Genomic DNA, 22,024 nt, shown 5'->3' with positions numbered 1-22,024 from the left:
TGTATATGCGTGTATTTGTAGTGTATATATATATATATATAGATATATATAGATATATGATATAGATATATATATATATATATATATATATATATATATATATATATATATATATATATATATATATATATATATATATATATATATGTATATGTATATGTGTTTATATATATATATATATATACGCTGCTATGCAGAAGCTGGTAAGAAGATGTTCGGAACTTGCTGGTGTTCTCGGGTGTGACTATTGACTGTACACAGCTATAACGCGTGAGTGCTAGACAGCAGTTCGGGCAACATGAATAACATCCAGTACAGCTGAGTGGACTCATGCAGTACATGTTATTCACATCCGGTACAAACTGAGGAGGCATGAAACCGCGAGCAAGTATGCATTTATCACGTGCCCCATAGCCACGATAGTATCGCAACTGTAGTCTCCGCTATGCACAGACACGTGTGGTGCGTTACGTGCGCTACGAAAAAAAAACAGTTGGTGAAAATCTAGAGATACGCGACATACTTCCTTAGTACTATTGTTTGTTTTTAAGTTGCTGAAGAGCAATATTAGGTAAGGAAGGGGCCAAGTTTCGGGTAGTTTTGATATTAATGCTAGAAATAGGAGACATGTTTAACTTTAGAGAAACGCTAAAATAGAACGAGGTCGAAAGCGGATCGATTCGAGATAAGGGATCATTTAATAAATAAGATAGAAATGAATTTGACTACGTGCACGGCATATCTTTTGATGCACGATAGAATTTATCGTACGTCAACTGTGTAAAATCTCGGACTATGGGGAGTATAGACTGTAGAGTACGTAAAAGGCATTCGCAACAGATGTGCTGCTAGCTGATACATGAGTTCTTGCATTGCACTGACAAGATAACAAAGTCACTTTTGGAACAAACACTAGTTTTCTGACCCTGATTTTTATCTGCGTCGGGAAGGTGGGTCTGGTATTAAAACCTATCAATGAAATAAGTATTTACTAGATTAGATTTTTTTTGTATTAGGCGGACTTATTCCTTTGACTTCATCCGTATATTTGAACAAGCATTGATTGACTTTAAAATCTAAATCGACAACCGTATATTTTGTATTAATTTATTAATTTAGTGAAAATATACTGATTTGAATGTATGTGTGTACTCGCAGCGGCTATCTGCTATTTGAGTTCACAACCAAGTTGCCCGCTGTAAAATATGTTCACTTGAAGGCTTCTGTGAGCTCTATTGATTGTTCTCGATCGCGTCGTATAAGTTTGCGATTTGATCCTGGTACTTTTTAGTCGCGTTCACTCTTTTCAGCTTGAAGGTGGGTGTGAGTAATTCATTATCAATGCTGAAAGCTTCCGGTTCAACAATGAAATCTCTGAGCTTCTCGAATCCTTTGAGCTTGCATTCCTTGTGCATCTCCAGTACCTCTGAGGCCAGCATATCTTTCAATTCCGGCGTTTCAGCGATACTCTTAGCATCGCCAGGGATAATGTTTTCCTTTGCCCAAGCAACAATCATCTCAGCATCGGGTACCACTGCGGCCACGGGATAGGCGTGGAACGAGTCACCAGTAACAAATACTTGCGCAATATGATCACACTTTCCATACATAGCTTTGAGATTCTCAGCGGCTAGATACTCGCCCTGGGATAGTTTGAAAATGGACTTATGACGACCAATTATGGATAACGTGCCACCAGGGTTCCAACGACCTACATCTCCAGTGCGGAACAAACTGTCCTCGTCGATATCCTTTTTTGTTTTCTCGGGATTTTTCAGGTACGAACCAAAACCATTGGTGCCCCTCACACACACCTCGCCACGAGGGCACTCATCAGTTGTCAGGTAATTCATTTCGGGAATACTCACTAGCTTAAGCTCATTGGAAGCCAATAGTGATCCCACATGGCCGAGCTTCATGTCGTTGTAGTGAGTTATAGTAGCACCTGCTGTTGTCTCAGTTAATCCATAGCCAACCATGATAACGGGACACACACAAACTCGTAGAGACTCGTGTATAGCCGTGCCGAGAGGTGCTGAGCCGGTAAGGATCCACTTGACACGTCCATCCAGCGCCATGCTCATTCGATTGAACACTTTCTCATTGAGCATAGGAGTGTCTTCACCACGTTCCAGAGCTGCGAAACGCATGTCGTAGACGTTTTTGTAAGCAGCTTCCTTCTCGGGACCTCCGGCCTTGACACCTCGATTGATCTTATCGTAGATTCGTGAGAGAATACGAGGTACAGCGATAAAGAAAGTGGGCTTTAAGGTCTGGATATCCAATATTAGCTCCGGTAGTTTGCCTTGGTAGAATCCTATGCTACATCCTTGACTGATGCATACCGCTTGCACAACCCTTTTAAATATGTGAGCTAAGGGTAGGAATGCGAAGTGCACATCATGGCTGTTCACATGCAGGCGTTGCTGTAGCGAAACTACACCGGACATCACATTGATATGGGTGATCTGCACACCTTTGGGGTTACCTGTGGTGCCTGTTGTGTCATAAGTACCGCAACATCCCATGCAGTGGGAAGATCGTGTGGGAACACATTCTCCGCGCCCATATCCTTTAGCTCGTACAAGTTGAGTAGCTCAACGCCCGCTTTCGTGAATTTGGCCTTGTCCTCAGACGTGACGGCATCGAAGCAAATGACGTACTTGAGATTTGGTAGACCCTTTTTAATTGCTGTAAGCACGGACTCGAGACGAATCTTCTCGAAAAAGGCTGCGGCCATTTCACTATGCTCCATCACATAGTGTACAGAATCGGGACCGAGTGTGTCGTAGATTGCAACGGAGGGCAGAGTGTATGACAAAAGAGCGTGATCACTCAGCATCCATTCAATTCGATTCTTCGAGTACAGACCGAATGGCTGGTTTTTCTTAATGCCCAGGGTTTTCAACCCCGAGCCGATTAAAGTAGCAGTATCACTAGCCTTCTTGAAGCTCACAAATTCGTATTCGCCAGCACTTGTGCTACCATCTTCATTGTGAACCACTTTTCGCTCACCCAAATATGGACGGTCTGGGTTCTCGGCAACGGTGGTTTGGAAACTCTCGTATGTCGTGCAACGACCGGGTGTGTCAGTCAACTACTGAGCGGGCCGTGTGGCCTCCCCATCTACGTAGTATGGAAACCGATGAGCAGATGATCCCCAGTCGGCACCAGCTGCCACAACGCTTTGCATTATGAACTAGATCTTTGTTACTAAGATTGGGAAGCAAGATAGCTTCTCTTGGAGTGTTGCTTGCATGTTAACCATATTTGCACGATTTGTATTTGTCGTTGTGTGTTGTAAATATATTAAAAATTTAGAAGTGATGTTAAGCTGAATGAGAAACGCCTTTAAATACCGTACGTGTAAGATTCTGATGTGTGCTTGCTAATTTTTGCTAAAGAGTTAGATATAGTCTTATAGTGGGATGTGTCATATGTACCATTGTCCATTTGCATAGTCATATGTTACTTCAATTATCACAAGTTTCCTAAAGCTAGGCCATCGGCATTTACCACAAGCGATTTCTCGGGATCAAAAGTAATCTCCCATCCTATTGGATGCTCGTATTAGAAATTCCTCAGATCTCTTAGAGAGAGTATTAATAATAATTAAAATATTAAATGGTGTATTTAGATTTTAGTATCAGTAACTATTGAATACATATTTAAATATTTACTAATTTTTACTATTTAGTATTTAGTATTTTAGTTATCACCTGGCCAGGCTGGCCTGGTAAACGACAATACGACATGTCTTTTCACTTTTGGCTTTGGCGGCACGTTGCGACGCGGCGACAGTCTTTTACTTGTTTACTTTTGGTTTTATAGGCGACATGTTGCGACATCAAGGTTGCGATATGTCGTTTGGTCAAGTCGGAACCCGGGAACCGGGAACCTGCACCTTTTTGGTCTGAAAAATATATGTGCGACCAATTAGTTATTTTTTATGGAATATCCGCCAATAATAGATGCGTAAGCTTGGACCGATGCAGCGGGTGCACCTGAACACCAAAAAAAGATGGACTGACAATCTGACAGGGACACTCCTGTAAACAACATCTAGACGACATGTTGTCTAACGACATGTCGCGACTCGCGACGGTCTTTTATTTGCAGGTATTTTATTGGACTTTTCATGTTTTCAGCCAGCACTTTGGTCATTGCTGACTTTTCATCATTTCATGGTGCACGCGCTGAGCCGCTGACTGTCTGTCAGTCTGAAACTCTCTGTGTCTCTCTGAGTGTCTGGCAGTGACAGTCTGACTACTATGTATAATACATTGTACAATACATTGTACGCACAGTACCGAGTCAATACTCAGTAGTCAGTACTCACTATCAGGCTTTTTCAGAAACAAATCAATTTCACGAAATTTTTGAAATAGATCGTTTTTTGCCAATCGGATGATATTTAGTAAAATTCTGGAATTCCGGATCCTCTAAAATTAAAAATACAACGGTTGAACTCGGGCGGCTTGTTCAATCATCAGTGTTCAGTGTTGAGTGTTCAGTTGTTCACTGACAGTGTTCACTGTTCACATATTATCAAATCACTAAAATCAGTCATCAGTCATCATAGTGTTCAGGTTTGGAGATTTATTATTATTGAATACATCTGTTCCATGATTTCCGAAAAAAAATAATGGTGAAAGACTGATAGATACATAGAACTACTACTAGTAGTACAGTACATAGTACATCGTGCATATCAGCATGCAACAGAAAACTCTCGAGAGTCTACTTAAGTTCTTGACCATTAGATGTTGCTCTCCGTGGGCGGAGTCTGCGGACTGCAGTCTGCGGACTATTAATACAAAGTAGTAGATAAAAATTAATAGTACCTTTGTATACTCTTTTGATCTTTCATTCTGAAAGTCGGACATCATGTACAAAGTCCAAATACTAGCTTTTGTGACTTAAGAAGCTAAGTGTGCATTGTATAGGCACTCTCTACACATCAATTACAAAGATTGAAAATACTAATAGTCGGATGAAATATGATCGATAACAAATTACAATTGAGCAGGAATATATAAGGATTACATTTTTACAATAATCTTAGCACGAGAAACCACACAGCCACACATACACATAACCCACCCCCCCCACCACACGCACGTATTATATATATATATATATAACTTTTTGGCGGTTAGTGTATGGTTATATATCAAAATTTTAATGTTTTTGATATCCACGGCAAAATGTAGTTTTTGTCGTGGATGGATTCTGCTCGTACGTTCAAACTATCAACGATACATGCTACCGAGCACACTCTGGATCATTCCTATGCTCGAACTAAAGACACCTGGCAAGTATAGGCTCAAGTGAATCTAAAATTCGGAATTCTATACCAAATAAATCTTGTAACACAGTACACACTGAAGTGCCTCTAATTGAAGGTTCAGTAGCCGTTGCATTCCAAGCACTCGGACTATCTGCGCTATCTTGCAAACCACTTTGAGTGTATAAAGCCATAGGGGTGTTTCTCTGCTTACATGCATCTCTAAGCCTTTGCTTCATACTACCGTCTGGCTTGATACTGACCTCTCGTCGCCACAGAGGTATGTCTTACCTTGGTCGAAGCCCTTGCATTTGGGGAAATGTGGGACAATGTGATCGGCGAAGTATTCGTTGACCTTGTTGTGTTGAAAATTGTAGAGACTGACGCGGTTGGTGTGTAAGCAGTTGCTGTAGTCTGTGCGTGAACGACAGACATCGAACTTGGGTTCGTAGATGGCATGTGTCTGCATAAGTCCCTTGTGTAGGCAATAATCACATCTCGTTAGTGACCCACATGGGCCTCCGAGTTGCACGGCAAAGTTTGCTGTGTCCGGTAAGGATACGTAATAGAATTCTGTATCTTTGACACTTCCTGGAACAGCGACATTCTTGGTTTGGCCTTGAAATGGAACGGGCCCCTTTTTAGCGCCACTGATACTATCTATTTTATGTAAGAAAGCGATGCGGTTGATGGCGTCATCCGAATCAAACAGTGATAGCACCAGGACACCGTTTCGGCTTATGTCGAACACCTTCTTTGTTCGGTAGTTTCCAAAATGTACACCCTCCCACTCTGTGACTGTATCTAAGCTTTTAAGCACAGCCTCTCTTGCTGCAGGTACGAAAGACACGATTTCTACCATACGGCTTTGCTTGTAGTTTTGTGTGTGTCGGGTAAATCTACGCCTGATTGTTGCAACAGCTGCAGCACACGTGGCATCGTAAAGCATTAATTCTGAATCAAACTGCCATCGTATCCGCACATTGTCATGCTCATCCCCGGGTGCGTACAGGTCGTCTATGGCCAACCGGCTATGCGTATTAAAAGCTCACACTTACCCGTGTACGCATTGCGAGCACCTTGCGATAGCATACGAGGGCCAGTCCCGCTGAAAACCCTCGTGCCTAGCACATAATAAATTGTACTATCCACTTCTGATTGTCGGATTAGTGCTGCTTCGCTGTTCGAATCCACCTTCTGAATGATGCTCTCTGTACTGATTATGTTATCCGGACTTGTACTCTCTGTGCTATTTATGCACTCTTGACTTCTTGTATCATCTGCAAGACGTGTTTCTGTTTCGGATTCTTCCTGTCGCAAATCTGCAGACACCGAATGACTAACATTTGCTAGTCGATCTTGATTGTTCTGATTGTTTTCTGGAGTTACAAGCATGTCTACGGCACTTCCAAATTCAGTTGATTGTCCCGACTGACCGTTTGAATTATCGGTATACGCCTGACTACAGGGTGCTGTGAAAATATTTGGGTATGTGTGCGGTATCCAGAGAAAGCCCCGGTAAACCCCGCACATAGTGCAAGATTAAGCACAATTACAATCACAGAGAGTGCCGCATACAATTGTTTCAACACCATACCAGCTTCATGCCACGATTTTTGTGAGTGACTGTAATATACATATTTATATATCTTTTATATATATATATATATGTGTATACGCTTCTAAATTTCTACATCTTGTAACTATGTCGCTATGATTGTGCGAGTTTTTTTTTTTGGAAAATCATGTGGAATCGAGAATAGCCTACTTTTTTTTTTAAATATAACAACAAAAACAAAAAATAATAATAAAAACAATACATACAGACAACAATCAAGATCAGGAGTTCAAACTTCAAGGCAGGTCAAAAATATAATAAATATAAAATTATAAGGACATATGGAAAATATTCACGGCCCTCTGGAAAAGTGGAAATTGAAAACAAAACAAACAAAAAGAAAAAGAAAAAAAATTCTGTCGGTGACTCGAAAATTCATAATTGCCATTTGCCCCGAATTGCCGAATTGCCTTCGACCGCAAATCCACAAGACCGCAACACTAAGTATCTCCAGAGGCTAGTGCGGGGCCAGAGGCCAGAGGGCCGTGCGACGTGCGTGTTCATTTTTCAAAAGAAGGGGGTCACAACTTCACTCATCGAGTCATCAGTCATCATTCACACTGTTCAGTTGTCACAACTTCACAGTTCACTGAGTCCCTATGTTACCTCAACCGGTTTCCGTTAAAACCTTTATGAAACGAATAAATATACGTTTACGGTCAACTTTTATTCCATGTGAGTCCTTTTTATCCTCATAGGTTTTTTTAGGCTAAATATTTTAAAAGTGAGTACTATTTACACTATATAATCCAGTCTTATGAAAGATCTTAGGTAGGTTCTTCTGAAATCATTATAACCGTTATAACGTTTAAAAAAATGAATAAATATGCGTTTACGTTCAACTTCTATCCTGTACCGGGTACATACCCCCATAACGTTACAAGCTTTAAAAATAGGTTCACAGTTCACAACTTCACAATTCACTCGTCCCAGACTCACAGTCACGCTTACTATTTAAAAAAAAGGTTATATATTAAAAAAATATCAGACTCACAGTGAGTCAGTCAGAGTCACAGTCTGAGTTCTTATTTAATTAAAAAAAAGCAAATACTGTATCTCACAGACTCACTTGTCAGTTGTCACAAGTCTCAGAGACTCAGATGATTGTTTTGTTCTTCTAAAAACAAATACTAAAGTTTTCAAATTGATCTCATCACTCATGACTCATCACTGCATCAGTCATCCTCATCACTCATCACTCATCAGACACCAATGATCTATAAAGTAATACAAGAAACACTCTGATGTGTTCTGTGTAGTGTGATAAATAACTGATACAGTGATGATACCAGCAGTAGCGGAGAGACATTTTTTAATACGGTAAAGTATGTTATCGAGAAATACGAAATGAGTAAAACAATATACACAAACTACAATTATGCAATTTATGTCCGTTTTTGATTTGCTCCGAACTGCAATTGGTTCCAAAAAACATTATGAAACAACAGTAGAAAAAGAACCTCAGAAACAGGAAACTACTCCCGAAAAAAAAATATCAAAACAACCGCGCTGCAATTCTTCAAGGCGTGACGCAATGAAGAATTGCACGGAAGAAAGTCAGAAAATATATGTACCTATCATTTGCTCCAGTAAATGTTTTGATAGTAAATACCTCACAAACACTTTCACGAGGCCTCTTGTGAGATACCTTTTGATTACCACTCCTTTCCAAAGAAGACACAGCTGCGATCTTACGCTTTCTCTTGAAATATACTTAAGCCTACGTTAAACTTATCTTGTAATGTGCACAACAAATTACTCCGAAAGTTTGTAGTCTCTTCTACTAGATTAGCTACCCATACACTACCCGTGACCCTGGTACCACACATAGACACTCTCATGAGGCCTATTGTGAAACACTTCCTGGTTACCACTCATTTTCGAAGGACTCAGCTGTCATCTTAAGCTTTCTTGTAATATGTTATCTGTATTGTGCACAGCAAATTACTCCGAAAATTCTTAGAAAACCCTGACGTATGCTCTATGCAATCTGGGATGCCAAGCTTGCTGTTCTAAATATATAAAATACAATCCCACTTGTACTAAATTCTAGCTCTGTACTAAGTTGTTTGGAACAGATCGGATACAGTGAAGAGAGTGGCCCTCGCCGCAATTATATGCTGACTGGGTCTGAAGAGTTACGACATGGGAAAGGAGCATACCCACCTGCTGACCTTGGAGGCTTGGACCATCTTTTTTTCTGAATATGCCATTGTACATGCTTTTACAGGGTCTGGAGATGAGTATCAATCCCGAGTAAGCCGGCAAGTTGCACGGATTATCAACGCTGGTCGGTGTTCAAGAAACCAACGAGATATTCAACCTTCGCATCTCGAATGCGGTCATGCTGTCGCTACCTATCACCGACATGAACCCACGCCCCAGGTCTACGGCCAGTTTCATAGCCAAAACTAGATCTGATCTCATCGCTGCTCTGGTCACCGGAAACTCTCCGCTGGTCAGTGTTCCTGGTGATGTAAATACACTCAAAAAGATTTTGCTAGCTGCATATCCACCGATGAAGACGCAACTTGGAATGTGATGACTCCTACAGATTTCTACAAGCACAAGCAACAGAAGACATATCCTGCCAGTTTGATCCAAATTTCAGTGGCGCAAGAGTCTACACCTGAATCTAGTTGCGTCGAGCAATTGAGTCTGGATCAAGGTTTAAGTGTGGGTGCGTTTGTAGGTGCTGCCGTAGCAGCACTGGTTGTTGGTTTGGCTGGAGGCATTGGTGCCACAACAACCGTAGACAGAAGGAAGAACAACGCTTGCGCGGCTGAATCAACCACTGATCTGGGTTGAAAATAACTCGTATACAAAACAATATTAACACAAATAATTCAAAATGATATTCGTATACTTCTTTCAACTCCATACTCAATGCATCCGGGACATATGCATAAATAAAAGTACCACACTCAAACATAAAATGATATTCGTATACTTCTTTCAACTCCATACTCAATGCATCAGGGACATGTACATAAATACAAGTACCACACTCAAACATCCATATAGATATAGTATGTTAAAGAAATCATATGGAACCACACCCACACCCACATATATATATATATATATGTATATTTAAATATATATACAAATTATATATCTATATCTATATATATACATAATTATATATATATATAACTATATATACATAATTATATATATATATAATTAAATATACATATATATATATGTATATATATGAAGAGTATATATATTTATAGTAAAATTTATTATACTTATATATATATATATATATATATATTATACATAAATACATACATATACATACACACACATATATATATATATATACTGGATAGTCACTATTATACGCGTTGCTAATACATTGTAATCACCTGTATCTGTGAAGCATCGGTCGAAAGTAAGAATTCGTGTAGACTGCGCCACACCAGTAGATGCTATGATGCAAATCATATCTCATTGCTCGGTTTTGAAGGCGTGTCGATTGAATTATTAAGCGTTTAGACTCCAAAGCAAAAGCTTAAACTCTCGTGATATCACAACACATCTACCGGTCACCAAATGGCAATAACCCGCAGATATTTATAATTAGATACACACACCATCGTACATTAAGTATTTGTACTTCCTGTTGCAATGCCGTCTTTAATTGCGGTCGCTACAATCTCAGCTCGGTGTCAAGGTACCCTTCCCGTGTACACCCCCTGGTAGAGGAATACTAATTGATAGCTTTGGTAGGCAAGGTCTGGTGTCTCAAATATTGATGCTTGTAACGAGGTAGGTACGATGCGGTGGGTATACTAAAAAAGATACAACTCGGCAAGTAAGCTTTGGCAGGACATATATCGAAGACTAAACTCTGGTCTACAAGCTCGCACATTTGGTACATACTAAGCAGTGCTTGGGTCACCCTCCCAACCCTCTCGCCCTCGCACTCTCGCTCGCTCCCATGTTGTAGGTAAATTTGGTAGGTAAACTCGGCAGATACAGATATGTGCGATACCCACAGTGTGATGTAACTCTCCCGCCCGCTCAATCGATCTTCTTCTCCTTGCCCTTCTCAGTGGGGCGTTTGCCGAGTGTGAAGACGTATATGCCCAGGGCTGTCGACACATCATGCGCTACATACACGGAGAAGTGTATGTACATGCACAGCGACACTACAAAGATCTCATACAGCATCAGATCCTCGTAAGCCTGTTGGGCACGAAGGAGGCAATGAATACAAACAATGCGTAAATAAGGGTTGTGTGCTACGACTGATTGAGCTATGGAATCAATATTCTCCGGTACGCCTCCTTTGATCACAGTCACCTGGGAAGGTGGAGACAAGACTATACTATTGAAACAGGAGGTTAAAACAATAGAACAACGTCTTATAGGCAGGCACAGGCGGAATAGCAGCGATCGCAAACAACGGCAAAGTATATTACCGGCCACTATAAACTACGGTCACTATAGTTTGTCGGGTAAACACTACGGTGCCACTCCGCACAAAGCTCTAATACCACGCAGTCTGAATTATAATTCTAGTGAACGCATGCACATGGTTGCAGAGCGATGGTCTGTGACATATATTTATATATAATATAATATAATATATATATGTATATAATTTAATAATAATATATGTGTATATATGTATACATATATATATATTTATAACTTACCTCCATCACCTCTTCAGACGGACTGCCGAACTTGTATGTGTACGCAAAGAAGTTGATAAGCGCATGACAGGCCATGGCAAACACAGCAGTGAAAGTCTTTCCCCACGGGCGATACTCCTCTTCGCAGAGATGCGCCAGCATCAGCGAAGTTAGTAGCTTGCTAATTAGCAGTCCTAGGGTCCAGATAACCCTGTAATTTTATAAGGGCGAGTGGGGTTGAGAGTGTAAGTACAGATATGTTGGCATCGTCGCAGTAGTGCGTACAAGCGTGACAGGTGCCAACTGTGTTGATAGGTTTGCGAGGCTGTATGTGCTAGAAGACCGACCATCCAAGCATGAAGTACATTCGTAGACAAATGAACACACACAAGTACACAGCCATACTGGCATATGCTAGCAGAGTCGTGTGTATCCAATATACCACTCGCTGGATATACACATACGATCGAGGATGACAGCCTGGGGCATTGGTGCAACTAGAAAACTACCCGGGGTACGGGCAGACACTATATGAATGTAACTATATACATATATATATATACATGTCCTGTGATGGCACTTCTCCCGCTCAGTGCCTGGTTCTGACCACTCAACCGTTGCATATATATATATATATATATATATATATATAACATATACGTAAATATATATATGCGACGGTTGAGTGGTCAGAACCACGTACTGAGCGAGAGAAGTGCCATCACAGGACATGGTATGGCTTGACCAGTGTACGTACACATACTACATCAATATAATACATAAAAAAAAATCACACTACTAGTTAACCACACACACATGCATGTGTACACACACACCATCAAAACAATACATGCACAGATTCGCATTGCCACATAACCACACACACACATGCATGTGTGCACAAGCATGCACAGACCACGTACAGTCGGGGATGACGACCCATGATATCAGTTGGACTGTTGAATAGCCAGAACCAAGCACCTAGTGTAAGCAATGCCACAACCAGACACCGCGTGAGCGCCACAATGTATGTCTGTGTCCCTGGTTCCTTGAGATTCATGGGATTGCTGCCCTCCTGCGTGCATGTAGGGGTGCGTGTCAACTGTTAGCAGGCTAGTGTGTGGTGGGTGTCTTGAGGGTGGGTTCAGCGTGACGGTGGTGAGGCATTCAGACGCGACCGAGTCGTCTGGGGTTGATGCTGGGGTGAGTGCTAAGGTGTGCGTGGAATGGGCAGAGATTGGACCTGAGATAGCGTCCTGAGAGGAACGGATTGGGCATGGAAGGCTACAGCAGTGTACGGTATGGTAGACACATCACATATTGAGACGACCCAATTACATTATAAACTATCCCTATTGCCACACACGGTATGCAATGAGCGAGCACTCGCACAGACACCAGAAGAGGCTCTGCATCTAAAACCCACCCGTGTGTGACACAGGGACATTCTAAAACGCTGTACCAGAACGACATCATCACTATAGGGAGAGTGGTTATCTTTGTATCATGAAAATATACATACAAGGTTTGTACCACAAAGACACTCATATTGGACGCAAGATCACCTACGTGAACCAGTAGTGTGTATCCATAGCAACGGCGTAGTCAAGCAGTGAAGTTGCACGGGCCACCCAGCAGTGTCGGGGTGACGGTACGTACGGTGCACGTGTGTAGTTCAATCCATGTGTATGTACAGGTGTTCAGACACTACATATAACACACACAGACACTACATATAACACATACAGACACTACATATAACACACACAGACACTATATATAACAAACACAGACACTACATATAACACACACACACACACACCAAGAAGCAACACACACCTTCTCGGCGTTCGCGGTGACTGCGTTGAAGATATTGACGATGTTCGAGAGGATGGTGAAGAAAGCCCCTACGACGATCAACAGCACAGCCAGCTCGTTGTGCTGCAGACCATAGGACCACGTGGGGATGCGCAGCCAGAAGGAGTTGGTTGGGTCTTGGAAGTATGTGAGTGAATGAGCCACAGCTGCCAACAGCAGCCTGTGAGAACGCAGGTGAGGTGGAGGGGGGGGGATTAGATACGGGTATGACGAGGTATACAGCATGTTGACACGTTGTATGTGTATGTATTGGTGGAATGTGTGTAAATGCCACGTATATGATATACACTCAGATATGTCGTCTGCGTGATAGAGATGTACACCATCTAGCGTCCCTACCCACTAACCAGTGCCGGGCTGCGAACGAATGCATTACTATATCATCCATCCTCATATCCCGCACACTATCTGGGATTTACTAACCCCTCACCGGACACAAGGATTCAACCCGAAACCAGCGGATGAGTATAGTCACTGATACACCTGTGCACTGGAGTAAACATGCACCCACACATTTAAAAAAAAGGCCCGGATCGGCCCTCGGAGCTGCAACGAACCACCTCACACACGCCTAACAAACCCCGTTAGACGTGTATGTCTCTCCATCGCACTTTATATGCATATTCCGAACTATACATCGTCGCATACATACCCTTCGCTGGGCCCATTGATGATCGGCAGGTGCAGTTCACCGGTGTAGTACTCCTCCAGCGTTGCCATACTGTGTGTGAAACCCAGTCAAGCACTTTACTTCCGAGCGCCTACGGTTTATTTGTGTGCTTGTATGGTGGTACAGCTGTACATGTAAATTGGTAACACGCGTGGTATACACATACACGCACGTACTGTGAGCGTCGGCATGGACGCGCTAGTATGTATACTATACAGTAACGCGATAACAACTTCACAACCAGGTACCCCAATAGACCAAGGTTGTAGTAATCTTCATCTACAACTCGTATGATAGTGTGCGTGTGCTATGCTGAATAGCACACGCGTATGATGCAATGGCCCGCACATGCTATCACTATACGTATGGCAGCGTACCATTCGATTCGCTGTGACAGTCTTCAGACTGAGAAGGTGAGGTCAATGGAACACTGACATCAATCAGAATTACACGCACGATGATAGATAGTAGTTAACACTTTGCGATACAACATCGTATTTTGTACAAACAGATATACTTCTATGCATGTGTTACACTCATATATATATATATATATATATGTATTAGTGTATATATATATATATATATATGTGTGTGTGTGTGCACATTGTACTGTGAACAAATAATACACACATATCTATTATAAGACTTACAAGAACCCGAGCGCCTGAGCGGACCAGAGGATAGCTGTCAGATGAGTGGGGCCCAATTGTAATGCCGTGGCGATAGAGAGAGAGATGATGGTGTTGTTGATGGCGTCGCAGCCATGGTCAAACAACAGCCCTAGAGGACTGTGCAAGGAGTGGGTTGCAGATGAACGTATGTGTGAGAGAGAGAAATACGAAAACATATAGAAGCCGTATGTGTGTGTAAGAGAGAGAGAGATACGAAAACATATAGAAGCCGTATGTGTGTGTAAGAGAGAGAGAGATACGAAATCATATAGAAGCCGTATGTGTGTGTAAGTGAGAGAGAGAGCGCGCGACGTATGAGCATAGTTACATATCCACTGATCCGATGTTCTGTCAGGCAATGAGTTTAAAACATCGGCTACGTCCCACAGACTTTACAGCACAATAGACATTACACAAAACACCAGGGTGAACGTTCACATACTCACAATGTGTGTGATATCATAGAATCACGGTAGTATTGGAAAGAGAAGTAGGAATGGGGTTGTTGCAATGGTGCTTCGAGCATTGAGCTCGAGGAGTATTAATAGAGCGAACGATAGGTACCTTGAGCTTCCAGTTTTTCGGGCCTGTTTTCCATCGAGCGCGTCAAGTGTCTGGTACATCCAAATAGCAATGCCTGAGATCATATACACCCACGCAGGTAGTACCTCTAGTAAAGCACAGAATTGAAAATAGAAGGATTAGAAACGATATACACGGTCGCCAAAGTATATATATTTATATATATATATATGTGTGTGTGTGTGTGTGTGTGTGTGTGTGTGACAAACGATTGGTAGTTCTAAACTCGATTTGTTTTCGTGGTGCAATAGTATCACAGAAGGACTCGCTAGCGTAAACCTATGACTATATTTTTGGCTATTCTTCTATGCACTTTAATGTATATGTATGTAAGCTGATAGAATGCATGTGATTCCCTACGTATCAGTGATGAACATCCGTGTAGTCACCCACAAATCCCGTGCGATGGAAATTGTACATTGCGAGCTATCGAGAAGTGCAGTTGTGGATTATACGAATATAAGACGAACATAAGAACATTAAAATAATTGATAGAATTGGAAGGTGCCCAATACCGCTTGTACTTGATGAGACAGCCACGGATACAGATTGCACATGTATAGATTGTAGAAATATGAAAATATCAATTCCAGGGCAGCTGGTCAGACAGTCAAGCATTTGAACGCGTCTGTATCAACACATTCAATATATGATATTTTTACACGCATACACACACGTACGCATACACACACACATATATATATATATATATATATATATATATATATATATTGGTGATATTTAGGGCAATTCACTAGGCCAATAAACTAATCCGCAGAATCAAGAGTTCTCTATGTATGATTATACCGGCACAAGCAAATGCACATATACACTTGTATATACTCGATTGATTCATACAACAACATTGACCTTCAGAACACATTGATTCATACAACGAGCACGACATCTGACATGCTGCAACCACAGTTCCACTTACGATCCATATTTGGCGAATAATGCTCCTGGATAAAGTAGGTCGTGAAAGTACACGCCAACCCGAGTAGCGTAATCACATTGGGGGCTATGGTGTTCGGCACATACTGTATCATCACTTCATACATAGGCGAGTTAATGTACTTGTATAGTAGGGAATCGTCTGATCCCCTGTATGTGTAGTGATTCAGGGTTTCCTGGCCGTGTTTGGTTATGTATCGACCGAAGTATCCCATATTGGCGTAGTTGTAATGTGCGTATTTGTAGCTAGTTTACTGACGATATAAAACGCCACCGAAGACTTCTTATACTAAATCGATCAGACAACGTTTGCCAGTGGGATTGTATCTGTTTATGTTGTAGAGAAAAATGTAAATATGCAACAACAAGAGACAGTACTGACTGCAGACACTACTACCGCTACTGACCTACTATTTAAAATCCTAAATTAGAAATCCAGAATCCTAATAAGGCCTGTTTTGCCAACTTTATAAAATTCTGAGGAAATTATTGTTTTTGGAATTGTGGACTGTATTTCGGATAATTTCTTTTCCAGTATTCGATTAAAATATTTCTAGCCAGTCCAACAAATTCTGGCTGTAGGGCAGCCCAGAAATTGCTCAATTTCCTCAAAAAGTCTATTTTCCAGTTGACAAACGCACGAGTCCGTAGAAATAGTGAGTGGTTGTCAATTCTATTTTTGTTTATCGTATAACCTCATCCATTGGTTGGAATTAACAGCTAGAATCTGTTCATCATGTATATTTACGTACATACATAAAGATGTGATATACTGTGATTTCAAAAGTGCGCGCTCAAAAAGCCAGAGTACATTTTAAAATAGATCAGTATTTCTCTTGTCAAAGTGAAAACGCTGTCTGGCCCTCGTTTTCACTTATTAAAGGAAAATTCTGGGTTTCGAATTTTGAGGAGAATTTCTTGGAGGTGCAGTCTTATAATTTAAAGTTGCCAAACGGGACAATCTGAACGAATTTCATGTTTCAAATTGTCCTGAAAATTTTCCAGAATTTCAAATACGCTTCATAATTTCAGCACGAGGATATGAAATACACAATTTAGTTCCCGGAGTAAGGTATTTTACTCCATCCAAGAAATTATTTTCACAATTTCAAAATGTTGGCAAAACCGGCCTAAATATGTCTAAAATACTACTAATAGCTATTTACGTACTCTCTCTCCCCTCACACACTCTCTCTCGCTCTCTCTCTCTGAGCGCGAGAGTACATAGCGAGACATCTGAGAGTCAGAGCACTGCCGCTGTGAATAATGCCCCAGAGATGAGCGCAAGTCAAAGTGAAAGTGCGTATTCAAAATTCTCAAGAAGTCTCGACTCTCAACTGCCGACAATTCACAATTCATGGATTGCGGGGCGCGGGCTGCGGCGGCAAACGACAATTCAACCAATTAAAAGTGATGACCAACTGATGCGATATTTGATTGGACACGAGTTTTCGGCAAAATCCCCTCCTCCTCTGAGGACATCAGGATTCTGGACAATCTCTATAAATGTTACATATGAAATATTTACTATTCTGACGGGTGCCAGACTGGTGGGGGGTGGCAACAAAAGCCGTCAAGGCATCGATAGATACGAGACTGGACTCACTGGAGACAGAGGAGACTGAAGACTGAGAGTCGAGAACTCGAGACTACATACATGCTTAGTCAGATGAGACTACGAGTACGAGAGTCGCCGACAACTCGGACATCAGAGTCCCAAACTCCAAAAGGCAAAATCCAAACATAATAACTCTTTGCAAACGAATCGGTATTCGGTGAAGTGTTGCGAGTAGCGACACTCCGGGCGGATCAGCCCTCTAGGCCGAAGACTGCACGGATGAGCCTGTGCTCTTGCATGGCCTATAGAGTGAGTGTGTGTGTGTGTATGTGCGTGTGTGCCTGTGCGTCTTCTTCCCATTCTCAAAGTCTGATTGGTCTGTCGCTGCACATAGTGCACAGCCGTATATGCGAACACATTCGAATTTCTGTTACAGTTCCTCACAATAGAACAATTTAATATCAACCTGCGACTAAATATACTATCTAGGTGCGGGTGTTGTGGTGCAATTCCCTACAGGATAGAGCACTATCCGCCCTCTTAGCTCGGCACTACCCAGGCACAAGGTTCACTGCAAATGCGCTGCGGGTATCTGCAGTCACTCCAATTCGAGGATGTTGAAGGCTAAGGATGTCCGCAACAGAGGCACACACAGTGACCACGTGACTGCAGGCGTGTTCATCGCTTGGATTTATTCTTCAATTCTGCTCGTCGTTTCTGGGCGTAGTGGAGTGGTCCAAACGACAGCCAGACATGAGTGTACTCTAAATATCAATGTGGTAGTATGATAATATAGTACCCTAAGCCAGCATGAATCAACGGCTTGTAATGGGAAAGCAGGACTATGCGACAAAGCAAACACAGGAATAGGATATTACAAAGAATGTATCAAGTGGAGATGCCGGTATAACTTGTGTTCATGCACACGCAGACCACGCGCAGCTGCAAGTTAATAGCAGTGAACATCGCGCATAAAGTCTATATGGCGCCAACGATGAGGAAGCAGTGTTCACAAACTAGTGCATATAGTATGTATCTAACAATAAGTTGTAGTACATATAGTGGACATGTGAAGTACCTCGATCTCTTGCGCAGAAAACCCCTATCAGTGCAGTACACATAGTCCGTACAGTGTTCCCTATGCAAATACATATATGTATATATATATATATATATATACAGAGACACCAACCAAGGCACACAAATAACTGTAACCCCAGTGAATTAATCTAGCACCTAACTATGCCTGCAGCGTACATCTGATACATTAATTAATGTGCATACGGTGAACATTTAATGTACCTCGATCTCTTGGGCATCCACCTCCATCCAGTACAGCGGCGGTTCTGCTGTCGTCTTACGGAATATCTGGTCAAGTGCCACGACCTTTCTTGGTTTCTTCTTCTCGTCCACCTCTTTTTTCGTCTCTTTCTCCTTCACCTTCTCCTTTTCGGCTGAGTATGTACATGAAATTCAGGTTTTATGATATTTAGAATAAAAAACAAATATTGTGTTATACTCCGATATATGGTATTGTAATTATTGTGGCGTTCAGAATCAGAATAATTTCGTTGTGGGTTGCTGTACTCAAAGCCTTATACTCTCAGCCAAAACAGTCAGAGATGTCAATGGCTCCAATTACACACACACACACATGTTATATATATATATATATATATATAATCACGTGTAACATATCAATACAGCTAAACACTCACCAAACACACCTTCGGATTTTCTCCGCTGAGCCGCTTCCCTTGCCTTAAGGCGTTCCTGCTCCACCGCAGCGCTCGCCCGTCTGTCATTGCCATTTGGGCCGTGTGATGCAACAGCCACACGACCCTTCCCACTCGCACTTTGACACAGTGCGTGTGCTTCGGAGAGGGATATGAATGTAACGCTGAGTTGCTTCTGGTTGCCCTGAGGCCATTTGATGCCGTCTATGGCATTCAGCGCCGAGGCGGCGGCTTCGTACGTTTGGAACTGTAGTGGAATGAGGCGAATGGGGGGGGGTTCGATATATCGTTTAGATAGGCAACGTATATGCGTATATGCATGCTCAGTCCATGTGCATATGCATGCTCGGTACAGGTGGTAGTAGGTGTAGCGGGATGATACCAAGGAAGGATGGAAACAAAGTGTGTAGGGAGTACGAACACTCATGTACTCTTATGTAGTAAAGACGGTATATACTGTAGTTGGTTAGTGCACGGACAGGACATCGTGCTTGCAAACGTATGGCAGAGAGAGACCAATGCGCATCCGCAGGCGCAGGAGGGAAAGCTCGACATGGAAAACAAGCTGAAACAACCAAGACTCGCACTGGCCCAAACAAGCACCGCCACCCAGAAGTGCCGGCACCCTGCGCCCTATGGTAGCAGTATACATACTTTCACAACAAGGAATCTGTGCACAGAAGGCGTACGACAGTACAGTCTATTAAATACACAATATAACGTTACAGTACAAACATTCTCATATGGACTTCCACTCCGCCAATACTACCATACTACCAGCTCACAGCTCAAGTGTGTACTTGTACATGTAGATGTCACTATAAGTAGTATTGCCTATAAATATATATAAATACATATATACATATATACATATATATATATATATATATATGTGTGTGTGTGTGTGTGTGTGTAGAGAGATAGACAGGGGAGAGAGAGTCTGCGACACAAACTAATTGGCTCATGCGGCCTCTCATATGCACCCAGCGCGCCATGCGACTATCACTTATCAGTCACACTACCATATGCCCGTCCAATGCTCGCATTGTAGCTTAACCCTAAAACCCTAACCTAAACCCAAAGAGATCCGGTATTAAACTCCGGCTATACACTCCCAGCCGACTGAGAGTATCACACGCCAGTACAACGCTCCATGTCTAGCCAGACTATTCGAGACATGAATCGCACTACTGTCCCCAAGTGCCCTATCACTTACCGTGCAGCAGCACTTGGTTCGTTGCTTATCCATCCAACATCCCACCGACCCACTCTCAGCATCATCTTCAACCAGATCACCATGCTGTGTTAATAGGTCCACCATCTCCGAGTTGGTCAACGGCCGGCACAGATTCTCGATAAGCAGGGCTTGTCTGTGGAACCGAATGTACTTACAGAGTGAGTAGGTAGGAAGAACCGAATAAACACACAGAGTGAGTAGGTAGGAAGAACCGAATGAACACACAGAGTGAGTAGGTAGGAAGAACCTAATGTACATACAGAGTGAGGAGGTAGGAAGAACCGAATGAACGCACAGAGTGAGTAGGTAGGAAGAACCGAATGAACACACAAAGTGAGTAGGTAGGAAGAACCTAATGTACATACAGAGTGAGTAGGTAGGAAGAACCGAATGTACACACAGAGTGAGTAGGTAAATAGAACCGAATGAACACACACAGTGAGTAGGTAGGAAGTGCGGTGGACTCGGGCACAACAACACAATACGCTGGTTCCTAGCCATGAGGATATATACTACTGAATGCAGCTCAGCATCTCCATCAATTGCAGATGATCCCGCTCAATAAGCACATGCCATAGCCTCACATCGAACAGTATACATACACATCAACAACGAGTGTAGTCACTGCGTGGCTGTTCACGCCGACAACAGCCGACATACGTGCTTGTGACAGAAGCGACGTGTAACAGACACGTGTTGCCGCATTGGCTATGCCCAGGTGTGAAGGCAGTCAAATGGCCCGAAGGACGAAGACAGACCTATATACCTATATACACATCATACAACACCGTGCTAGCCCACCTCACTCCACAGGCAGTACTGGGAAAGGGACATACTTCCCAGTACAAAAGACTAAACAGGATCACGTATTAGCCAGGTATCTATAATACCGATATAGGAAGGCGTTAATACGCAATATGGTCAATGTACACTTACGCGTCAGACGCCTCGTCCTCTCCCACGACTGGCCCATCCAGATCATCACCTGTGCATGGACAAATTCAGTGAATTCGCGCAAATTTAGCTAGAAAGCACGGACAGAAAAGTCCAAGAAACGAAGTTTGGGACAAAAAATGCGTCCGTAAGACGATATGTATAAGAAAACGTGAAAGCATGCACCAATACGCGTCGATTAGTGCGTAGCTTTGACGGAAATGTAAGTTCATATACACACATATATA

General features: G+C 42.2%; 5 protein-coding genes across 5 annotated transcripts; 1 reads left to right on the top strand and 4 right to left on the bottom strand.

The window, feature by feature from the left end:
• Window positions 1–1,232: 1,232 nt before the first annotated feature.
• On the bottom strand, window positions 1,233–3,193 carry SARC_03697 (hypothetical protein; the record flags this gene model as incomplete). The annotated part of the gene is made up of 3 exons (XM_014302496.1): window positions 1,233–2,426; window positions 2,477–3,059; window positions 3,102–3,193. 3 exons carry the CDS (start codon window positions 3,191–3,193, stop codon window positions 1,233–1,235), a joined length of 1,869 nt encoding a protein of 622 aa, XP_014157971.1.
• A 2,329-nt stretch (window positions 3,194–5,522) lies between these two features.
• Window positions 5,523–6,682, bottom strand: SARC_03696 (hypothetical protein; the record flags this gene model as incomplete). The annotated part of the gene is made up of 2 exons (XM_014302495.1): window positions 5,523–6,304; window positions 6,346–6,682. The coding sequence occupies 2 exons, from the start codon at window positions 6,680–6,682 to the stop codon at window positions 5,523–5,525; spliced, it is 1,119 nt and encodes a 372-aa protein (XP_014157970.1).
• Window positions 6,683–9,249: 2,567 nt separating this feature from the next.
• SARC_03695 (hypothetical protein) lies at window positions 9,250–9,824 on the top strand (the record flags this gene model as incomplete). Its single annotated transcript, XM_014302494.1, has 2 exons — window positions 9,250–9,376; window positions 9,400–9,824. The coding sequence occupies 2 exons, from the start codon at window positions 9,250–9,252 to the stop codon at window positions 9,711–9,713; spliced, it is 441 nt and encodes a 146-aa protein (XP_014157969.1). The 3' UTR covers window positions 9,714–9,824.
• Window positions 9,825–10,432: 608 nt separating this feature from the next.
• Window positions 10,433–16,672, bottom strand: SARC_03694 (hypothetical protein). Its single transcript, XM_014302493.1, has 8 exons — window positions 16,296–16,672; window positions 15,341–15,446; window positions 14,756–14,893; window positions 14,085–14,153; window positions 13,394–13,592; window positions 12,478–12,629; window positions 11,576–11,765; window positions 10,433–11,102 (listed from the first exon to the last, which is right to left on the bottom strand). The coding sequence occupies exons 1-8, from the start codon at window positions 16,525–16,527 to the stop codon at window positions 10,938–10,940; spliced, it is 1,251 nt and encodes a 416-aa protein (XP_014157968.1). The 5' UTR covers window positions 16,528–16,672; the 3' UTR covers window positions 10,433–10,937.
• A 2,491-nt stretch (window positions 16,673–19,163) lies between these two features.
• On the bottom strand, window positions 19,164–20,927 carry SARC_03693 (hypothetical protein; the record flags this gene model as incomplete). Its single annotated transcript, XM_014302492.1, has 3 exons — window positions 19,164–19,324; window positions 19,598–19,853; window positions 20,823–20,927. The coding sequence occupies 3 exons, from the start codon at window positions 20,925–20,927 to the stop codon at window positions 19,164–19,166; spliced, it is 522 nt and encodes a 173-aa protein (XP_014157967.1).
• Window positions 20,928–22,024: the final 1,097 nt, after the last annotated feature.

The sequence above is a fragment of the Sphaeroforma arctica genome, assembly GCF_001186125.1.
Source record: "Sphaeroforma arctica JP610 unplaced genomic scaffold supercont1.194, whole genome shotgun sequence".
NCBI classification, from domain to species: Eukaryota; class Ichthyosporea; order Ichthyophonida; genus Sphaeroforma; species Sphaeroforma arctica.
Note: the sequence above shows the minus strand (reverse complement) of the source record. Positions and strands in the feature narration are given on the sequence as shown.

Excerpts from the sequence above, each read along its gene's own strand:
- SARC_03694 (XM_014302493.1), bottom strand. The coding sequence starts at position 16,527 with ATGGGATACTTCGGTCGATACATAACCAAACACGGCCAGGAAACCCTG. Across the intron at positions 11,766-12,477 it reads ATGGGTCGTCATCCCCGACT|GGTTATCTGGACCCTAGGAC; the intron begins GTACGTGGTCTG and ends ATAAAATTACAG. Across the intron at positions 11,103-11,575 it reads CGTCTGAAGAGGTGATGGAG|GCTTACGAGGATCTGATGCT; the intron begins GTAAGTTATAAA and ends CGTGCCCAACAG.